At 38.4% G+C, this 15,883-nt stretch overlaps 1 protein-coding gene across 1 annotated transcript; it reads left to right on the top strand.

The window, feature by feature from the left end:
- The first annotated feature begins 1,763 nt into the window (after positions 1-1,763).
- IL20RA (interleukin 20 receptor subunit alpha) lies at positions 1,764-10,106 on the top strand. Its single transcript, XM_053973782.1, has 6 exons — positions 1,764-1,852; positions 4,059-4,237; positions 4,914-5,089; positions 5,690-5,834; positions 6,371-6,510; positions 8,973-10,106. Exons 1-6 carry the CDS (start codon positions 1,779-1,781, stop codon positions 9,885-9,887), a joined length of 1,629 nt encoding a protein of 542 aa, XP_053829757.1. The 5' UTR covers positions 1,764-1,778; the 3' UTR covers positions 9,888-10,106.
- Positions 10,107-15,883: the final 5,777 nt, after the last annotated feature.

Below are 15,883 nucleotides of genomic sequence, written 5' to 3'. Positions count from 1 at the left end.
CTTAGAAGCAAGTGTTGGAATAAGGCAAATTCCTGGAGAATCCCTTTTGCTGCTTTTATATCCCCGGGCATCCTGGAACTTTTTTTATGTTGCTAACAAGTCTATAGTTTGAGCTCTTACAGACTGACTGTCATGGGACATTTCTGCATCCAAGTGTCAAGGAAGTGGGACTTTCTACTTTTTGTAAATAGATAAGCTTGCTCTAAGGACTATACCTGACAAAACTTGTTCTCTGACTAGAAAATGGAAGCCACTGAACACTGTCTAAGTGCTAAAGATAAAAGAGAGCAGCATTAGAAATACCTTCAGTGAACAGTGTTGTGATCTGAAGATACAGGTGAATCTATATATGTATGCTCAGTACAGCATTACTGAGCAGCTAGAGGCTTGGAAAACCAAGAGTTTGCACTGAGACAGTTTGAAGTAATAGGTCTCCACATATCTGCAAGGAGATTGTTTAATAAATGTATTGAAGAGAAAAATCTTCTACTGTTTGGCTCAAAGAAAGATAGAAGTCTGCACATTAATCAGGAAAATGGTGGTGACTTTTGCTTACAAAAGCAACTATATGTTACATATACAGAAGGATGAATACTATTGTTCTAGTAATAGCAAAATATACTATGAAAATACCTTAAGGTCTGCTTACAGAAGTAACAACTCAAGGACTATTCATTTGAACAAGTTCATTTTACTTCCCACTTTCTTTGCCTCATTTTGTTATATTAAGAACTAGAATTGCATTCCTGGAGGAGGAGATTAAAGGGTTTTCAAAAATCCTGAAAAACCACAGAGTTGCTTTTTCTCTTCCCTATTATGCTCTTGCGGCTACATGCAATGGGAAGCTCCTTCCCAGAAGTGGCAGCTTCAGGGCTGGTCTCAGCATTGCTCCCCCCAGAACATGGCAGAAATAACTGAGGCTTGAGTCATAACTTTGCACTTGGGATTCTTCCCCTGGGCCCACAGGCTTCATTTTGCAAGCAATGTAGCAATGTGGGCACCTTCATGACATTTATTAGATTAGAGGTGGGTATCAGAAAGATCTGAAACTGTGTTCTTAGGATACCGAAATTTGCCTATTTATTAATTTCAAAAGCTGGTGCAATGAACAGCAAGTTAGATGAGTGACCTTACAGTAGATGTTTGCTTCTGACTTCGAGGAGAATCAAAAGGGATGGTCAAATGACATTGGGGCTATTGTGATCATCCAGTCCAATTCTCCAGAGTAAAGTTATACTTCAGTTTGTAAAGCTGTGTTTGCAGTACATTCTGTGTGTCTTTTTCTAAAATGCCTGGTTTGTCTTTTAAAAATCCACTCAGCTCCAAGAAGATTAAAGTATTAAGGATATTTTTAAAATTTTCAATGTTAAATTTTTCTGATATTCAAATACAGTTGCGATTTTAACCATGTGTGTCTCTTCTAGGCTAAGCTTTTCTAGTTTTACCTTCCAGTCCCTGAATATTTCCATGCCTGTCATAAATGGCAAAGCCATTTTTGCTAGAGAAAAAACACAGTCGTAAAGGTGGAATGTGAGACTGCACTAGGTAGGGACACTTGTAAAAAAAAATTATTTCCCATAGCCAAGCACATTACAGTTTGAATGCTAAAAACAGTAGAATTTATGGCCTTTTAAAAAATGTCTGTCTCTTTTGGCTACTTTGGGAGTGTATGCATTTGCTGATTCTTAGTGCATGTTGTTCCTTTCTTATTTTCTTTCTCAGGAGAGTTGTATTGTTCTTTGCCCAACCCTAGGAATGTCCGTTTTGAATCTATAAATATGAAGAATGTCCTTCACTGGTCAGCACCAGAAGGGACAGGTGATGGAGTTGTCTACAAGGTGAAGTATGCAGTGTAAGTTGGCTTGTTTATTTTATCTCCCACTGAATTTTATTTTAGCATTTTAAATAATAATTTAAAAAGAAAACCCAACTTTATGCAAAGTAATGCTGATATGAAGTAAAGAAAGAACTAAAGTGTGAGCTAGACTTAATCAGTGTGGTTTTTAACTTCTGCTTCTGGCACTGTTTATCTCACACCAATTAAAAAAATGTGTAAGGAGATGTTCTTCCTATGATAGAAATGTAGGAGCAACATTCTAATACTATGGAAGCTTTCAGAGGCATTCCTCCTAAAATGAGAGAGAAGAATAAAGAACAACTGTACTGTGGACTGGTATCTGTCCTTATACATCCTCTGTACACACTTAAATTGATATGGAGATGTATGATTTAATCAATATTAATAATACCCAGTGTGTCATTGCTCTTTCCTGACAGACCACTCCCCCAGATTTCTTCTGATCCAGCAAGCCTCTCTAGGAGAAAATCCACCAATGTTACTAAGCATTGTACAAAAGTACAAGTAATGTGGTTGGAATCAGGCCCTTACATCGTTGAGGTCTGCACCTTAGTAGGGTATCAAGGAATTTGCATGAGAACCAGACTCCATTTCCTTTATTCGCACTGAGAGAGCACTGCGTCATTCTGAAGGGCAGTGATAGAAGTTTGGCGTCTAAGTAGGTGTAGCACTGTTGTCACGGATTATGTAATGCTCCCAATCTTTACCTCTAATATTTACACTTCCCTCAATCTAGGAACATTTTCAGAACAGTAAAATGAATACTGATCTCTAGAGGTTTCCTGTAACTTAAGAGTCCTCAGCAGTTACAAAGTGAACGATACATAGTATAGGAATGGTGTTCTCCAATTCAAAAGTTCTGCTGAAAAAACCATGGTGCCCCTTGCTTCCTCTCCACCTCCAGCTGGAAGCACAAAAGGCAAAGATCACAGATGGAGATAGGAACCATTTACTGGAAACAGCAATGAGATAAGACAATGAGCAGTGACAGCAGCAATATTAATGATAAAAATGTACAAAAGAGAGAGTGCAGAGCTCGAGCTGACTGCAGCCATGCCACCCAAACAGCTCCCTCCAGTCAGGACCAGTGTTACCAACCCTGCTCCATCTGCCATGCTCCCTGCATGGGAAAGGAACACCTTTCTTCTAGGAATGGAGAGTCCTTCTCCTGTGGCCCTGGCATTGATGAAAGTTGGCATCGAATAGCATTAGGATTTTGGCCATGCCCACACAATTCCAGGCTCCACCCCCTCATGGTTACTGCGAGAAATTAACCCTGTCCTTGGCAGAAACCAAGGCTTCTATGGGAGGTAAAATGTTCAGAGAGAACTGGCTGCACTGGCTCTGAAAGACCAGCTGGTCCATGAAGAGTCTGTAGCCATAGGTATGGCCATCTTTCACACTGCACACAAAAACACTCAGGTGCCTCTACCCACCCAGGAGAGCAAGGCCTTGAGATAGGTGGAAAATGCTGGTGAGTGATCCAGCAGAAGCTGTCACACGCCCTTACTAATTAGCAGCCAGAGGGGAAATTCTTAATGTGAATTATAGGAGCAGGAACTTCTGAGCAAGTCCAAACGGGAATTTTCCAAGGAAACTGGTTTGTTCTACCAGTGTATAAGAGCTGGTCAGTACCGAGGCATTGTTGGTAGCAGATATATGGCCTTTTTTCAACTAGAAGGGTTTTGAAGTTCATTGTGTTCCAGTTGAGTATTTCTTTTAAACTAGCAAACAAGGCAGGAATGAGTAGTCTCCTGTCATTCATCTTGGAGACCCTGAGCATGATCTGTGTCCATACTTGAGGATTAGTCACTGACCATTCTGACTGAACTCTTTGTTTCCATATAAATAGTTATCCTGTCTCTGTTATTGTGTGTTTAGAATTTAAAATAGAGCTGTGGAGAGATCTCTGGTCTGCACCGGCAAACCTTGACTTAGATTGGTATCACTAACATCCCAGTTAGTTTCATCTGGCTTCTTCTGGAGAGGGCCTACTCTAATTTATTTTTCATTAAGAACTTGGTGGAAGTCTTGTGCTTCATCTCAGCTGAAGCTGGGATTCCTTGAAATTTCAGATTTCTGCTAAATACGGAAATTGTTTTATCACCAATAGTAAAGCAGAGAAAATAATATTATGAGGTGACTAATATAACGGAAATAGCTTTTATACAGCTCCTTTCTCTTTCTTTTCATAATATAGATACGGTGTTGGCAAGTGGATTAGAAAGCCAGAATGCAGGAATATAAACAGAACATGGTGTGACCTCTCCAGTGAGACCTCTGACTATGAAGAACAATACTATGCAAGTGTTAAAGCATTCCTAAATGGGACATGCTCTGACTGGATGGAGACCACACGATTCAACCCTCTAACAGACAGTAAGGAGAGCTAAGCACACAGCCAGATGTTCAATGGCCTTGATTAACAATGTGTGCTCAGACTGCACATGCCTTCACAGTGTATGATATTTTAATTTTAGCATGAGGTTACATTTTTTCAGTTGTTTCACATTAATTCTTATATTCTGCTTTTGACAGAAGTAATTCAAATAATAAAATTGGAATTTGAAGATATATATATATAGTATATATAGTCTGGTATATACTGAATTCTTTATAATGCTATGGTAAAGCCTTACTCAAGGCAAATAAAATCTGTGACACATTCACAGTATAAATAACTCTGATTTTGAAAAGGCTTTATCGAACCAATCAGTAAGCATACTCTAGAGTCCAATGTTTCTTATCTGTGCCAGATAATCTAAGAACATACTGGTAATTCAGCCTATTTTAGTAAATTGAGTTTCAAGGTTGTTTGTCCTATAAAGTCCCAGGAATTCTTTGGCAAAATTCCAAGTCAGTGTTCACTCTCTCACTGTAAAGATCCTCTTAGTTATCTGATCAAATTTTCTTCCAATATAAATAAATTTTTCAAAGCTCTACTTAGACTCCCCCAATCATTGCAAAAATGTAATATGATCAGTTTGATGAAACTGATCAAACCAGTGTGCCTCTGCTGAATTTGATGGCTTTTTGTACATGTTCATTTTTCCAGCTAAAATAGATCCACCCATGGTAAGTGTATCTTCTACTGACAGATCTATTTCAATCATTTTGACTGCTCCTGAGAAGTGGAAGAGAAGTCCTGAGGAAGAATCCATATCTCTGCTTCAAGTGTATCCTGGCCTACAGTACAATGTGTCTGTCCTCAACAAAAAAACAAAGAAGCGGGTAAGCTTTGACAAGGCTGTGGAACTGCTCCTATTAAATCTGTGCTTCTTGAAATGCCAAGATTAGCAAATATGTAGTAGACAAATGTGGTTTGGTGGTTTGGTTGGTTGTGTTTGTTTGGCTGGTTTGTTGAGGGTTTTTTCACAAAGGTTCAGGAAATATAGCAATAACTTTACTTTGGATTCCAAGGTCTACATAAATTCTGTTACCCAAAGGCTCCTGGCTTTTCTAGAACATACCAGATTGAAATATTTTGTGGAACCACACCATGTGCCTCTCATGGGGGTGTGTGTGAGGACAGGGCTGGAATGATCCTTTAGGTCTATTGCAACATCACCACAGGAATGTGGCCAGTAGTGCCCAATGGTCCTGCTGCATATGAAGCATGAGATTGTTCAGTGTTGGTACAAGAGTCTTTGGAAGAGAAAATAATCAGAGAGGATGTGACTTAACAAGTAACTTGAATGTTGATTGCATTTGGAGGAAAAGGATGCAGCTGGCAGCTCTTAGAGTATCAACCTTTATCAAAAATCTGTATGCTCGTGACCTTTCTGTAGCTCAGGAGTTAAAGGGGGGAAAAATATTTTTAATGTCTTCCAGTGGTTCTTCTCCATCAGCAACAACACCTTGGTTGTGCCCTGGTTAGAACCTGGAACAACTTATTGTGTCAGTGCACAGATACACGTCACCACACCAGTTTTGGACAGTGGCTTTTCCAAAGAACATTGCATTACTACATTGAAAGGTATGTGTGAGGTGGCAAATAAAAAGATGCAAGTTAGAAAAAATCATGGTGATTGAATTTTTTGAGTTTTTTATGTATCTATTTTGACAGTGATAATTAGCATGGTTTCTCCCTTCTCTGTGCACTTGTACCAATGAAAAAAACCTTTGCCTCTAATAAAGCATAGCTGGGACTGACTGGAAGGTACATCACTATCTCTGAAGAAAATTATCTGCATTCTTTGAGTTTTAGTGCATGGAGAATGTTTTTTCTCCTTGAATGTGGTTTGGGAGTGGCAGAGCTGGGTCAATCTGAAGTTAGCAACAGGAGAACCTAAGGGAGATGGTGTTATTCTTTGTAGAATTTAATTTATCATTTAGACAATAATAATATTTTCCCTGTAGCTCAAATAATTTTTTTTCATTTCCTGCAAATTCCTTGTTTATCTAAAACATTTGCATTCTGTATCCAAAGTGCAGTGTGGTGAAGTTACATATTACTGTCTACATACATTAAAATCTTGCTTGTTACAATCAAAACTTTTGTTTTATTAACAGACAAAACAGAAGATGAGACTATAACAATCACATTTGGATATATTATGCCTACCACACTGGCTCTCCTTTTTATTTCTGTGGTATGCTATTGGGTGCACAAGTATATTCACATCCACAAACAAAAACATCCAACAAACCTGGTAAGTGTCTTCTGTTGCAGGAGGTCACTGCCAACCTTGGCACTCACAGCAGTGTGAGTGTGTTTGTCAGGGTTCTAAGCAGGCTTGGAGGTAACTGTGGCTCGCTCCAAATAAAAGCTCTAATTGCTACTGAGATCAAGAGAAGAAAACCACATTGAGGGTTATTAAATGCAAGAAAAACAGAGTAATAACTCAAGTTTGCAATGATCAGAACAGAGCTGTTGGTTTTGGAAGAGTCATTGCCTTAAGCAAGGTCTGAGGTGCACTGGGCAAGGTCTGTCAGGGTGTCAGAACTCTGTAAATTTATCTAAGATGAAACCCTGTGTAAAGTCATTTGGACAAAAGTTATTAATTTGTTGAATTCAGAAACAGGAAGGGAAGACAATTAAGCAGTACAGAAACGTTGTTTTGTTGGACTATTACTGGGTATTACCAGATTTTTCCACTTAATTGTGATTGTGAAAGGTTTAACACATATGCATCATACAGATAATTTAGCCTGGATTTCAAGAATAATTTGAAATATTGTGCCATTTCCTAACACCCAAAAAATGTATAAACAATCACATTCTGTTATTTAGACAGGCCAAATACACTTTTTGCAAAAAAATGTTCTCAAATTTCTTAGTGCTGCAAAGTTTGTTGATTTTTAGAAAGAATACTTAAAGTCTAGGAAATGTTACTGGTTTCCAGCTCATGAGCTCAACAGAACTTTCTCACAGGTATCTTTAAGCAAGTTGCTCAACCATAAACATGCAATTATAATAATGAATGAAGACTTCAATGTTAATCCAATCTGTGTGACACCATGGGATGGGAGATGCAAGGGAGTTGGTTTCAACATGCTCATCTTGCTGAAGATTAGAGAAGTGCAGAGGTGACAGGAGAAATCTTCACAGAGGGACTGTGAGTTCAGAAGGGCTCAGAAGGATGGGAGCAGCCACTGCTGCAGTGTGTTCAGATGTGCACAGAAATACCTCCTGCACTTGAGGAGGCGCTGGTTGTATTACGGAACCGTGGAATCACAGAGTGGTTTGGGTTGGTAGGGGTCTTCAAAGGTATCTAGTTCTGACATGGGCAAGGACATCTGCCACTAGATCAGGTTGCTTAAAGTTCCATTCAACCTGACTTTGAGCACTTGTACTTTTGGGGCATCCATGGCTCCTTGGGAAGCCTATTCCAGTACCTCACCACACTCACAGTAAAGAACGTATTCCTTATATTCAGTCTAAATGAACCCTCTTTCATTTAAAACTATTGTCCCTTGTCACTACAAGCCTTAGTAAAAAGTCTGTTTCTGTCTTGTTCTTTATGTTTTGTTCCTGGGATGAAAGTCATGGTATGGGGAGATAGCTTCATCTCTTGGGTAGCTAATAGGACAGAGCTCTTTAAAGTCCAAGAGCATGAAGGGCTACTTAGTGAAAAATTTCCACTCAGTAGCAGACTAAACTCCTAACTCCAGGAGTTATTTTCTCTAAGATGTAATTTGAATGTTGGGAATTTTTTTTATTTTCATTGCACTTTTTAATGACCATCATAGAGCTTCAATTTTATTTATCCACCTCTGGATTCAGTCAATGTTAAGGTAACAAATGAATATAGACCTGATATTTTAATGATGCTCTCTGGCTTTCCCAACATACAGACTGTCCCACATGTGCACCTTGTGTGGCTGGAGGGACATGGAATAAACTGTTTGGTCCAGCATTTCTGACCTGTGCAACCTTTCAGACTACTTGGTATATCAATTAGTTGTATTAGTCTTCCATTCAAGCTTGAAAGCACTGAAATGCACCTTCTGGTTGTACTTCTGTTCACTCCATCAGTGCACGCACAGTGTTGATTCCTGTCAACAATTTTACTCATTTCAGAAAGATCCCTATGGTTTAATTTGATGATTTTGCACAGATTCATAAAAGCAGCCTGCGGCAGACTACACAGTGCAGGCTCTGTACACTATGCTTCAACCTGATGTGTAGCTCTCTTTCTGAGAGGAAACCTGGTATTATTTTATTCTCTGTAAGTTATAACATGTTACTTGACACTGCTGGTGGGAATGGCTTGTGACTGCATTTTTTCTTCACTGGTTAAAAGGAGTGGAATAGATTCAGTAATTTGTGGTCCAAGAGCAAAGAGTGATGTTTTCTCCAAAGTCACATGAGTTTATGCTGGTTTGGAAACACAACCTGTATTTGGCAGAATTGTTCTAACCATTAATTTGACATGTGGATGGTGGGGAAAGGGGTATGAAAACTGATCATAATATAGTTTTACTTTAGATAGAATAAAAAAAGGAGAGCATACTGACACTCTTGAATGTTTATATGATGAACTTTCTTCTTCCCTAAGTTGAAATAACTTCCTAATAAGGTCTAACCTAGCATTATATTTTAAAAATATAAGGTAGTATAAGAAGATGGTATTTTTATTATACTTCACTCAAAATATTACTTACTTTCTAGGTATGGCAGTACACTGACAAATGCAAGGAATGGGTTTTCATACCAAGTGAAAAAATAGTGCTCAACCTTATCACTGTTAATGGAGACAATGGTGAGGAATCCAGACGTCTGTCGGAAAGGAAAAGTCCCCATTATAACACTGTTTACAATAACACTGAAGGGAGGGATTTGCCTTCTGAACAAGTGCTGAAAGCAAGATATTTGCTTGATTTTTCACGTGAAGAGATTTCACTCAAAGAAGATACTTCAGTGGAAGGGAGCCAAACTGGAAACTGGGTATCTCATGGCTGGTCTGGAACACAGAATACTTGGAGAGATAAAAATGCAGGGGTTGTAGAGTATGAGCATGATGTAAGGACTGAAGACTTCAGTCCTGGTCAGAAACTAGAAGAGAAGTTTTCTGCCCCTGGGGGGCTACAGGGTGAGCCACAGGTTGCTTTGGGGGACTTGGTTGATATGGAAACAGGACAGCCATATTCCCCCCAGCTAGAGATATGGGTAGGAGACCTTTGTTTGGGACAGAAAACAGAGGAACTTAATTTGAAGGTGGTTGATGCAGCAGATGAATTACCAAGTGAGACCCATATCGACTTCATGGACCTGGATACTGAAAAGTCTGGGCAGATATTCTATCATCAGCTGGAAGAAACCACACAGGGCCTCACAGAGAAAGAAGGTGTGCAGACCATATTAGTTGATTGGGATCCTCACAGGGGAAGACTGTATATTCCTACTCTGTCCAATGTTGAAAATCAGGTGTGTGAAGGAGTATTCAAGTATGATGATCCTGACAAAGATGGAATTTTGCTCAGACTCTATGAGAGAGAGGTATCTGATGGATCACCTGAGGATGAAGAAATGTATCTCCTGCAGTTCAAGGAACAATGGGAACTTCGTGTAGAAATGGAAGACTGAAAAGTAATTTTCTAAAATATTCAAAAATGCAAAATCTTGTTTATTTTGCTAAAGAGGGTGATAGACTCAGGGAAACAGATATGTCTTAATGTTTTGAAGTTTTTGGAACCATCACAGTTGAACAATTTATTCATCATATGTTATTTATAACAGTTTCCAGATGTGATATAAATGATTATGACATCAATCATAAACCCCCTGTGTAAAATATCATTGTTGTGAGGTTATACTCTTTTTTAAAAAAATAAATAAAAAAGAAAAAATATTTTTAAATAAATATTTTTACAAAGTATGCTCCCACCTTGCAATTCCTTGCGTTACTTTTAGGGGAATAAAAATAACTAAACAAACTGAAAAAAAATAGGGGAAAATGTAGGGCAAAGAAGTTCAGTGAAACGGCTGTAATCTACTGGCTGGACCATGTCTTGCCCAGCCTTAGACACAGGTAGCTGAGCATCTATCTGACTCATGCCCTGCAAGTGTGTCCTCCTCTCCGTGGCAGGAGCAGCTCAGAGGGAGAGGTGTGCCCCAGACAGAGCATTGCTTCAAACACTCTACACTTGCTGTGCCACACCAAGGAAGTGTTCCTGCGAGCTGGCTTTTATTGCCTGGTGTCCTCATCAGCACTTCTGATGAAAGTTCACTTTTTCTTCATGTCATGTGATATTTAGGATAGCAACATTACAGGACATTCTAGAAATTAATTACTAGGGCAGATGGTATTTTTCTTTTCAAAACTTGTCACTTTTTTACTTACTGAATCTTTTCCCTCCCAGAATACCAAAAAACCTCACAGTAATGATTTGTTTGGTTTTCAACAGGATAAGCAAAAAGCAGAAAAATTCTGTACAGTTTTAAAATTTGTATCTTCCAAACTAGGACATGGTTAGGTGTTTTTTTAAAGAAAGACCTTTACCTAAATGCTTTTTCTGAGCTGTTGTTGTTACATGACCTTAGCATTTTCTGTGACTGTTCGTCCTTTGAATTTTTCAATTGTAGTCAAAGACTTTAAAACCAGAAATCGCATTAGAATATTTCTAATTTTTCAAATTTCAGCATGACAATATTCTAATGACTCCTTATCAGGAGGTAAAAAATTGTCCTCAGCTGATTTTTTAATAAAAGTATAGATCATGCAGCCGTGTTACACCTATCTTACATAAACACCTTTGTTCATCAGGAAGATTACAGAGGAGAGTTATAGCTTAGTGTAAAAGAAGAAAATGGTTGGGGGATGTGAATTTTTTTGCTCCCAAAAAAATCAGTCATCCAAAATCTTTCTCAGTATTTCTAAAGATTTCTTAACTAACCTCTTTGTGCATGATCTTGTCATTTTCTTTCGCAATGTGGGGCCTCTAACTCATGGGTAGGAAACCATTATTTACTTTTTTCCAGTAGCCCATTGAATTTTATCCAGTTACTACTGTCCCTCACTTGTGTTCAGTGTATACACATCAGTGTATGTCCATCCATATGGACAGATAAGGGTGTTTCAGCCCTGTAAATATTTTGATGTAGGTCAACCAACATTCCTTGAAGAGGAAGGTATCCCTTATTTTGGGTATGTATTTCCCCTGGACTTATTTGCCAGCTGCTTGTGTCTGCTGCTGTTTTTTCTGTTAGGTGAGCAAGCCTTGCACCAATAGTTAAGGATAACTACCTGTAAGGATATTTAACCTACCATAATCAAGTAGTTGCTGATTAAAATTTGAAAACTTGGTTACTTATCCATAGAATCTCACTTCATTAAGGTTTTTTGTGGTTGTAATCTTTCACTGCATCTTATCCTGTTTTGTTTTGGATTTTTGCTTTTTGGTTGGTTTGTTGTTGTTTTGTGGGGGTTTTTTTCGGTTATTTTATTTTTTTTACTTTTCAGTAATAATTAGGTTGTATAGCATTTGTTTCCTCTAGTACTTGAAAAGGCATCACCTTCCTAGTTAACAGTAGTTGTGATTAAAATACAGCATGCTGAAATTCTTGCAATAATTTTCATCATAAATTTATGCTTAGGAATAGTGGTTAATTTTTGGACCAAAATATTTGTGATAGAAGTTAGCAACACTTTCGGTGTTGCTTCCTTTTGATGAGAATTTGCATTAAATTCAGAACTGATACTAGATTATGCAAACAGTCCTTCATATGTATAAGATACACTTTGAAAGTGATTTCAGAATGATCACAGAAAAAAAAGCACTGGTGGAAAAGATGTTAATGAAGATAATAACTTTCTTTTATATGCAAAAGAATTTTTCAAGTTAGCTAGTCAAGTTCTGGAATTGATGAAGCAGACATAATAGTGCATATTTCCATCAGTATAGTACCACTAAATTGTTGATGGCCTTTTTAATATCCTCAAAGTTACACATATTTTTCCTTAAAATCTTCTAATTATGTTAATCAAATGAAGCTGATCAGACATGGTACTTTCAGCAAACCAGTCAGCAAGGAGCAAAATACTGCCATGTAGATTTGTAAAATAGTAGAGGGAAGAGCCAAGCAGTAAGAGACCTGACATGTTCCTACTCTTATTACACTTTATTAGACTTTGCTTAGCCACATTTAGTAGACTTAATGCAGCCAAAAGCAAGATCATAATCTAGAATCATACACCTAGACTATTTGTGTTTGATTATACTCAAACACAAGATTACCTGAAGCTGGGAAATCAGCAATTTTGAAAATTTTATGGGAGAGGAATAGAATGAGGAAGCTGTTTGTTGAGGACAATAGGATGTATATTTCTTGGTTGTGATGGCAATAAAACCAGACCTTTAGCTGTGTGTACAGACTTGATGTGACTACTACTGGAAAAACTGTCTCTGGTTTACAGTATAAGTCATGAAGATGAAAGGCAAATGTTAGTATCAAAGTCCACAGCAATGCACTTCAGAGCTTGAAAAACAGGAAACCTAGCTATCCAAGTGAGATCTAATGGTGATGAAACTGATAGCTAGGTGTGGGCACACACAGTTTTGGAAAAGTAACTATAATTGTACATATGGTTTTGCTGCCTACTGCTTAGGCAGTGACAGGAGTATTGAAGGAGAGACTGAGACAGGGCTGAGTGCAAGTTACCTGTGATCTGACATAGAACAGCCTTGGAGAAGCTACTGCAGAATGAGAATGACCAGATGGAAAGTCCAAATTCATGAGGGAAACATGCAGTATGAGTCCTATGTCTGGTGTGGTAAGGACTGCAGACAAAGTGCCCACCCAGTGGGCATAAGGTTAGCCACGTGAGGATTCCATGATAACTCCCTAGTACATGATGCAAGATCACCAGTTACATGAAGGATGGGGAAATTATCAAGAGGGCTCCAGAGATGGGGTCTGGAAAGAGTAGCTAACACTATTACTCAGCACAGCTCTTCCTATGGATAGTAGGGAAGGTCCAGCAAAGGCCCTGAGAAACATTCTCTGGGTCTAGAAATTGCACAGTATGAAAACACCCTGAGCAAAGAAATACTTCAAATTACATAACTAGCCCATACACAGAAACATGTTCGATTTCTGCTGATTTCAAGTTAAATTTTAAGTTATGCTTTAGGTCTTCCCTAAAATGGAGTGAATTCCTGAATTTGGGACTAACAAAATCTATCAAAGCATATCAAAACAAAAATAAGTCATGACTTCCATATGTTCTAACCTGCAAACTAGGCTTAACCAGACAGAATGGTTAAGATGTGAAACAAGTGAAATTTAAAACAGAAGAGCAGCATGGTTTGAATATTTTAAAATATGGACAATTGACTGTTGACTGAGGTCTGTGAACATTTTCTAATGCCTGTAGGTCTTTCAAACAAGTTTGTTGTTCTTCAACAATAATGCTACAATGGGTGGCATTTCTTGCCTGGAATATGCGAATTGTACAATGATGTTCATATGTTGTCAAGTCTTAAAATTTGATTAATCTCTTTTTTCCCTCTTTAAATAAGAAATGTTTGCTCATCTCTACAGTGAAGTTAAAAAAAAAAAAAACAACAAAAAAACCCCAGTTAATCCAAGCACTGTGGTTTTGAACAGTTGAAGTGTTTATGTCTGACGTGATTCATTCTTGCACAGTCAAAGATTTAAACCTGTTCAGCCATTTGACATTGTCCATACAAAATACCAAAGTTCTCCTTAAAAGGAAGACACAGCAGCATGTCAAGATTTTTCTGCCTTGGTTTTGCATATAGGTTTCAAGCTTGATCAGCCCAGGAGCACATAGCAGTAAGCGTAGGAAGTCATTTTCATATTTAATGCCAACTCTTAGAAACCATCAGAATTTTGTTAGTTTAATTTTTCTTTCTCCAGTTTAAAAAAAAAAAAAAAAGGAACAAACAGTTCTTCTGTTTTCTAATACCTCCAGAAACAGTTTAGCTAAGACAGATTTTTCTGGCCTAAGTTAGGTTTTAAGAAGAGGACTTGCTCCTTAGCATCACACAGCTATGCAAACCCTCACTGGCTGCAGGAAGACACACATTCCAGTAGTGCTGCTTCAGCTCTCTGCTTTTGCCTCTTTTTGGCTGTAGGAGCAATATCCTGCAATATTTTTCAGTCACACTGTCCTTGCTCTGAAGGCCTCTTGTTTGCCACTGCTCTTTACAACACTGTAAGGTCTCTGCAGGTTGAGAAACCTGGAGAAGGGGAATTGTCCTAATTCTGTATTATTGCAAGGTGACCTCCTATATCTCTCCCACCTCATTTGTTACCTTGTCAAAGTTACAAGGAGTTATTAATCCAAGTAGAACTCTAGCATTGCTGCTCACCTCTGGCAGCAGTTGCAGCAAATGCTGTCTGCTAGCACCCAAACTTGCTGCAGTGATTCCCATGATGCCAGAACATTCTCATTTCACAGTAACTCACCCAGGTACTGGCTTTAGCAGCAGCAGCCTGTGCTATAAACACACATCATCAGCTTTGCCATCCCAAAACTGCCTTAAGAAGCAACATCTTCCAAATGTCTGACGTAAGTCAGCAAGCAATGTGGCCCAGCAGCAGGACAGCAAATTGTTTTGGTTTTCCAAATTCTCATGATCATGTCATTGAGGGTGAAGACTTCAAGAATTAAAGAAAAAAGAAAAAAAAAAAAGAAACATCAGTTGGAGTAGTTTAAATACAGTCAATCTTGTCAGGGCGCAGGGTGAGAATTAAATGAAACACTCCTGTCTTGTACAGCAAATGTCATCAACCCAAACAGCACAGAAAAATCCCAGGGCATGTTGGTGAGACTTTTTCTACACTTCTCCTTTGCTCTTGGCCGCAGGTGAGGCATGGGTTGAGGGAAGTACTTCTGCTCTTGCAAACTTCTTTCCTGGGCTGAGATGCAGCCCCTTCCACCAGTGTTCAGGTTTCTCAGTCATGCCCTTCCCAACCTCTGCCACCTTCCAGGCTTCTGATCTTTTAAGCTCTAAATAACCATTTCACTCTCAGCCCAGTGCTCCTCCTGAATGACCTCTGCTCTGCAAAGTCTCAAAGATAAAGTTTATTTCACTAATACTTTATTGGAAAATGGTTTTATGTGTTTCTAGTTTGCTTAATTATTCTCTATGCAAAATAAAGAGTTGTTAGAATATATCCGTACATCTATTTCTCACTCGGCCTCTGGGAGAATGATGTTCTTTAGATTACCCCTTGCTCCTAGGAATGCAGGCACCATCACCCCTACAGAGATCAGAGGGACTCAGCCTGTGTAATGTGATTTAGAGACATGTTTACTATTCTCCCACTAGACTTAAAAACACAGTGTGGTCTATTTGTCTCCTTCTAAACTGACTTACACAAACACCCTGAAATAATTATCCTGAACTGAATGTGCTTAAGTTTTCCTATGCAGTCACAAGACATTTTATTCTTTAAGAAATTGTCACGTATTATATGCATCCTAAAAAAGTATTTCACGTTTACAATTAAATAGTTTTTAAGGTTAAATCCTAAAAACTCTTGGTGTGGACTTTTCCCTGGCATGCAAGATTGATCTTGCATAGCTCACAGACTGCTGGAAACAAATGTTT

This window comes from Vidua macroura, chromosome 3, assembly GCF_024509145.1.
Source record: "Vidua macroura isolate BioBank_ID:100142 chromosome 3, ASM2450914v1, whole genome shotgun sequence".
NCBI classification, from domain to species: Eukaryota; Metazoa; Chordata; class Aves; order Passeriformes; family Viduidae; genus Vidua; species Vidua macroura.
This window is presented reverse-complemented; position numbering and strand designations above follow the sequence as displayed.